The following is a 6,753-nucleotide window of genomic DNA, read 5'->3' on the forward strand; positions in this document are numbered from 1 at the left end:
ACAAAATGGATTTACAGTGCACAAACACAAAATCACCCCAACAAAAACAAAAAAAAAAGGACAAACAAGTTAACACAAACACAATTCTCAGGCCGTAAAAGATAGCAAGTGCACCTGATCATCATCACCAACAATAGTTATGTGGTTATGAGAAGCAAGAATCCGCAGAAAATCATATTGCATGGAACTTGTATCTTGAAACTCATCTATTACAATGGCTTTCCATGAATCCTGAGACTCCTTGAAGACTAATAATTGAACCGAAAGAGAAAACATTGGTTAAAACATGAATAATGTACAAATATATATATATATGCCTGATTAAGTTTATTTAAGATAATTTCAACCTTCAGGAAAATCAGTAAGCAGCTTTACAGAACAGCTGATTAAGTCATGGTAATCCAGAGCGTCACAAGATTTTAATATGTCATTGTAGTTCCCAAGGATTGCACCCTGATTCAAATTGAAACCTGAGAATCACACGAATGCAACGAAAGGTACCAAAAAGATTTCTGAAACAACAAATAAACATCTTACTCCCATTTCATCACCCATTTTACAGCATTCTTCAGGAGTCTTTCCAGAAGCTTTAGCCTGAAATTGGAGTAAAAATTAATTGCACGGTACCTCATAAGTTCATTGGTGTAACATACGCAGATAGATATAGACAGGACACTTGAGTAGTCTCATTCAGCCATAGAATTTATTAAGAAAAAGAAATAAACGTTTTCATTCATGATTTTGGTACTTGTAAAAGGTGAGTCGTCAAGATAAGGTCTAAACCCACTTTGTAAACAGCTTTAATTTATTTGACTCAATCATTGTTCAATATTCTACCCATTTTGTCTTTGGCATCCCAGTCCCTCTTACCTCTTTTTATTCATATAACTAGTAAATAACTGTAAAGGATCCATTCATGAAAAGTTACTAAAGTTTACACTAGCCATCAACTTACCACAGCTCTCCTCTTTTCTCCAATATTAGGACCGGCTTTTTACAAAATGTAGGAAACAAAGCGCTGACACAAGCGGGGTTTCACCTAATCTCTAGATATCGTATAGAATCTTGTGGTAGAAAATTTTCCTAAATAAACTTCAGGGAAATGGGAGTATGCTTGGTGGATATATAGCTTTTTATACCAGATATATAGCTTTTGAAGACTGAATAAAATACAACACACTATAAATAACAAAGATAAAAACAACAACCTGAGCCACAAACTTCAGCCATTTCTTTGACTTATCCTTAAAAAGTTGCAGAGACGTTATATCATTAGAATCTTCACCAAGTATGGAAGCATTATGATTTTGTCTGCTCTTCCCATTTTCTAACAGCCGCACAGCCTCAATGATTGCTCTTCTCTGCTGGCCATGCCCATATATTAAGAATTCTGATGTGCGCCCTAACCTACAACATGAGCAATATCTTAGTCCTCAGATAGCCTCTAAGACCATATAGAAAAAGGGACTCTAAACAAGTAGGTGGATTGCCATTATATAGTTCAGATAGAACCACAATAAAAATCATAACAGAAATACGAGTGGTTCTATCATAAAGTTGTTTTTCAGCTTTAGCAGAGAGAAAAACCTGTTTAACAAAATTGCCAAAGTCAAAGACAAGTAATTATCAAAAAAAGTTGTCAAACAAAAGTGGTTTATTTTGCTATCTTTTTTTCCCCTCCTAAGTCCTAATGCAAATATGCAATAACAGGCAAGGCCATAGTAAGGACGATTCCATGATAGCAACATGACAATTGAGTTTACTAATAAGACATAGCATAGAGAACTTTGGCTTACAAAGCTGTATGTTTACTGAGCCAGCTTTTCAGTATCTTAGAAAGGTGTCTTAATCAGAAATAATATCCAAGCAATCGTCTTCAATACATTGGAAAGTCAAAAAAGGTTTACCTATGCTCAAAAAAGAAAACAGGAAAGTTAAGAATGTAACTAATACACATTGAGTACTACCTAAAATGAGAAATTATACACGGGGGATGTGGAGCTGGAAATTTTTGATACCCATCCCTCTTACAATTCATTTCTTATCAAGGTAGTCAAAGGCAAAAGGTGACCCTAAGGCACCAAGGCCTTGTATCACCAAGGCATGAGGCAAAAAAGGCCCTAACAGCTAACCTAATTAAAGTGAGACTCCAAATTCTAAATATTTTTATACATATAGAACTTTAACCATATGTATCTAATGTATTGAAATGTTATAATCAAGTGTTATTGACACATGTTGCATGAAGAAATTAGGTCTTTTACTTGCTTTCAAAATAGGCTTAATACAGTTTTGGTTCTATTACTTATTCTAACGATAAGTTGTTAATAATCTATCAATAGGTTTTACTCTACAGGCAAGCACCTCGGTAAAGACTCCTCACCTTAGAGCCTTCGAGGTGCCTTAGTGGCGCCTTGTCTCACTTGGGTGCCGAGGGGAGCGCCCTGCTCACCTTTGACTTCCATGCTACATATATAGTACAAGGGGGTTACAAATCTACATTAGGTAAAAGGATATTCTTGAAAGAGACAGCTGGTAGGGAAAGCTGATTGGGACACAGCACTAGAAACTTCCAGACCCTTCGTAAAAAGTATCACCCATGCAAGACAAGGGTACAACCAATAATATTCTCTTTCAATTTCTCAACAGAATCCATGCTGAGAAAGTGTTTGGTCAATGAACATGTACTGATTAGACGCAAGAACTTGATTGAGTGACTAAACCAATGGAGCAAAAAAACCTTGGTTGCTACCTCCAGAAGAATAACTTCGGCAGCCACTGTTAACATGTTATGCAAACAAAGAGATACTATGACTCTTAAAATTGCTGAGGACAAAGTGTTGAAGATTGTTGGGGACATATCAGGTAGAAGAGAATAGAGTGGTATACTAGTAATGAAGATAATCCCAAAAACAAAGGAACTCGAATCATTTGTGGGTAATAAGCTCTAGTGTTTTCTGGTAATAGTTTCTTCTGTTGTTTCAAGGAAGGTAGGTACATCAGGTCATCTCACGCAGAGAATTTTTCTTTTTTTAATTCTATTTGTGTTGTTTTTCATTGCATCTTTGTGTTCTTTTGATAATAAATCAGTTTATCACCAAAAAATTCTCAAGCTATTTCTTTTACAAAAATAATGCTACTAAATAATTGCAGTTCATTCTGTAATTCATTAGAATACAATATATGACAAAGATATTGGAATCAAACCACGTTTGTCTGACATAAGTAAATGAATGCATTCAGTGATTGTTTCAATGTTTGCAGAACATGTGTTGCCAATCCTCTTGAAACAGAAGACAGAATTTCCTACACAACAGACAATAACATGGAACCAATTTTTTTTTTTTTCCTTCTCTTTTTATAAGTACGAATAATTTTATTGAAAGGAGACTACTTCATGCAAAAAATATATATATGAACAAAACATACCTTCAGAAATAAAGCAAGGGAAACATTCTATGGAAAAGTTACTATACAATAACCATTATGAGATAGCTAACACCAAAACACTGTTAAGATCTCTGCCCTGAGTGCCCTCTAATGCCAAACAACATAAAGGCTAGGCTCTTTTCATTTAGTATGAATGCATTAGAATTTCTTCCTAACATATATAAGACAAAATTAAAGAGACAAATTTTTAAAGTAGGAATTCAAAAAGTGTTTCAAATTGAAGTTCGCTATTGACAACATTTGCAGAGTGTTTTTTTTTTATAGATAACAATATTTGCAGAGTGTTATGAGGCTAGCACAGCTCTCTAGTGGAAAGTATTAATGGGTCTTCTATAAATTTTCTGAGTAAAACAGAGCTCGGAAGCAAATATTTAATCATCTGTAATTTTGAATAAATCTCATACAATCTCAGAGTGGGCATACTTCTCAGCATGTAAACGACATAGTTGCAAGGAAAATGAATGGAAAGTGCTGATTGTGAGCTCCTTGGCTGTTGCCTTTCCAGCCACTGCTCCAATGCGATCTCTCATCTCAGAAGCTGCTGCTGTAGTGAAAGTCATCGCCAGGATGTTTGACGGGCTAATTCCCTAGACATGTTTTAATGGGTGGAAAATAAGGAACAATAAAGATGATTAGAATACTAAATTAGAAGAAACGGGAAGGATCGAAAAGAAAGAACAATGAACTGAGAAAATAGATGGCACATAGAAAAATGTAATTCAGAGTAGAAAAGATGCAATACCTCCTTAAGCAGCATTAACACACGCCCAACCATTGTAGAAGTCTGACATCAAAAGCAGCAAATTGAACTCCAACCATAGGTAAATATCATAGAATACATGAATATAAAATGGGATATACCAAAATAGAAATCAAGAATATCATTTTCTTTATGCATGTGTATGAAAACAACAGAGAGAGGTAAAGAGGAACCTTTCCACTTCCTGGACCAGCAACAATCATCAAAGGGACTGAAATATCATTACAAGCTGCTTCACGCTGTCGATCATTCAGAGACTGCAAGTATTTTGAGTACTCCTCCGGCATGTTCCCAGTCTCTATAGTCTGAGAAGTTTCTGACCCTTTTGTTGTAGGGTCTAAATCACTCTCGGAGTCCAATGCCCCTTCCATTTTTACACTCTCATACCCAGTGACAGACTCCAAACTGGCACTAAGACCACCATTACTATTACCATCATGATGACTACCCGGGTCAATGTCACAACTTAGAACCTGCCCTTCTGCTTTTGCAGCAGATTTCTGCTCGCACAAAGCATCAATTTCTTCCAAAATCGACTCATCAAAATCATCATCTAGAGTGCTAGTCATCGAAACCGAATCAATTAAATCAAAACATTCTTGTTGTTTCATAGGAGTTCTATAAGAATCCAACGTGCAGTCATTCTCTAAAGGAGCACCAGTTGCCCTTGCACTAGAGCTATAATCAACTAATTCTTTTCGATCAACAGTTAAGCCCCCGGAACGCGAACTGCTTATATTTTCACAAACTTTTGACTTCACAAAAGACAGGGATGGCGTGTTTGGCTGTAGCTCCGCAAGAGGAACTCTCTTGATGCTGGTTTGAATTCCATTTGTATCCCCAACTCTGGAACCAGAATGATCAAATCTACCACATTCAATCATTTTAATTTTGTTCACAATTAACAAAAACAAGCTCATTTATCTGTTGTTTTGTTGAGAAACAGCAAAAATTTAACATTAAAATTTAAATGTGCATTTGGTTTTTATATTTTATTTTTTCGTTTTTAGTTTATTCGACTTATTTGATAATCCGTTTGGCTACAGCTTTCAACTTTTTGCTCTGACCTTTAGCTTTTTGGAAGTCAATTATATCCAATCGCAAGTAAAATGTACTTTTTTCAGAAAATAAAAGTATAAGGCAAAATATGAAGGATAAAATATAAGGCTTCGTTTGGTTGACACATAAATTGAGAACGGAAAAAATCAAATTTAATTTGAATTCTTTGTAAAATTTTGAGTCACAGCAATCAAACAGGGAATTAGTGGAAGAGGGCGGTCTTACTTGTGAGGAAAACTGGGGGAGGCATGGTGATGGAGGCGAGGGCGTTTGCGAGCAAGAAGAGCCTTAGCGGCTCGGAAGTTGCGAGAAATTCGAGCTCTTTCTTCCTCTGTGACTGTGATTTTGGGGACATTTGGAATTGGATCAGCGTTTTCCTTTGACATTACTACTCCGTTGTTTGTTTTAGAGGGAAAGGTCAGGACTCAAAGAGGAAAATTTGTGGCTCAAAAACTGAACCCTAGTACTCAGGCAAGGGAGCATATCGGAAGAGGAAAGAAAAGAGTCATCTTTTGGAGGATTGTTTGGTTTCTTTTTAATCTTTTTCCCTCCTACTAGTGAAATTCAAGTTATGGGCTCTTTAGAGCGTTAGTGGCCCCGATTTATGGGCCTTTTTAGAACGTTATGGGCCACGATTTTTTGTCTTTTCTTGTAGTAAAAATTTAAATTATATACCCTTTAGTAAAAATTCATTGTTGTCATATAAGTGCACATTTGTTTTCACCATTGTTAACAACAATTTTCTTAATGGAATTGAATGACCAATAGTGACATCAGATTAGAACTTACAGACCAAATGATTAAAAAAAAATTTAAGTTTATGGGACCAAAAAAGGACAATTGACAAATGCATATGACTCACTTAAAATTATTGTGTACAATTACTTAAGTATGGTTTCATAACCTTCTCAAAAAAAAAAAAGAGTATGGTTTCATAAGTCATGCATTGCGAATGACAATAATACTTGTCATCTTTCTATTGTTAGTTGTAGTTTTAGACTACAACTAAATTTGTAGTCAAACTTTATTATTTCCTTTTATTGTGATGGCACACAAAAACCCAATTTAGTTTCCTAACATCCCTACACAATCACCTAATCAATTTGTGTCAATAAAGGGAGCACGACACAATTTAAAACATGCAAAACAAATACATAACTTATTAAGAGGGGGTACTCACAAGCTTGATTATTCACAAGGGTGCACAACACAATTCAAAACATGGACAGAGAGTACACAACTTCTTGGGAGAGGGGGCTCACAAGCTTGTTTAAGATTCAATTATCAAAAGTTGCAAAGTATTTAAAAAAAAAAGTTTCATTTTTATATTAAATATTTTATAATCTATTATGATATTAAAAAATAGTTTTGATAATAATAAAAAAATCAATAATTCCATTGTTACAAGTTACAACAAGTTAAATTATAGATCTATGACACAATCAAACCCGAACGAACAAAGTGTTGAATTGAATCGTACCAGT

General features: G+C 35.1%; 1 protein-coding gene across 2 annotated transcripts in view; it reads right to left on the reverse strand.

Annotated features, from left to right (window-relative positions):
• LOC142618785 (ATP-dependent DNA helicase SRS2-like protein At4g25120) overlaps nt 1-5,790 on the reverse strand; it is a 31,753-nt gene extending 25,963 nt beyond the window's left edge. The window contains exons 1-8 of one of the 2 annotated variants that reach the window (XM_075791805.1): nt 5,495-5,790; nt 4,384-5,056; nt 4,193-4,234; nt 3,874-4,037; nt 1,209-1,407; nt 538-594; nt 348-453; nt 115-248 (exon numbers count right to left, since the gene is read on the reverse strand). In XM_075791805.1, coding sequence (XP_075647920.1) covers nt 115-248; nt 348-453; nt 538-594; nt 1,209-1,407; nt 3,874-4,037; nt 4,193-4,234; nt 4,384-5,056; nt 5,495-5,655 — 1,536 coding nt within the window. In that variant the 5' untranslated portion in view covers nt 5,656-5,790. Of the gene's footprint in view, nt 1-114; nt 249-347; nt 454-537; nt 595-1,208; nt 1,408-3,873; nt 4,038-4,192; nt 4,235-4,383; nt 5,078-5,494 lie in introns of both variants that reach the window. The other variant, XM_075791804.1, reaches the window with a different exon arrangement.
• Nucleotides 5,791-6,753: the final 963 nt, after the last annotated feature.

This window comes from Castanea sativa, chromosome 12, assembly GCF_040712315.1.
Source record: "Castanea sativa cultivar Marrone di Chiusa Pesio chromosome 12, ASM4071231v1".
NCBI lineage: Eukaryota > Viridiplantae > Streptophyta > Magnoliopsida > Fagales > Fagaceae > Castanea > Castanea sativa.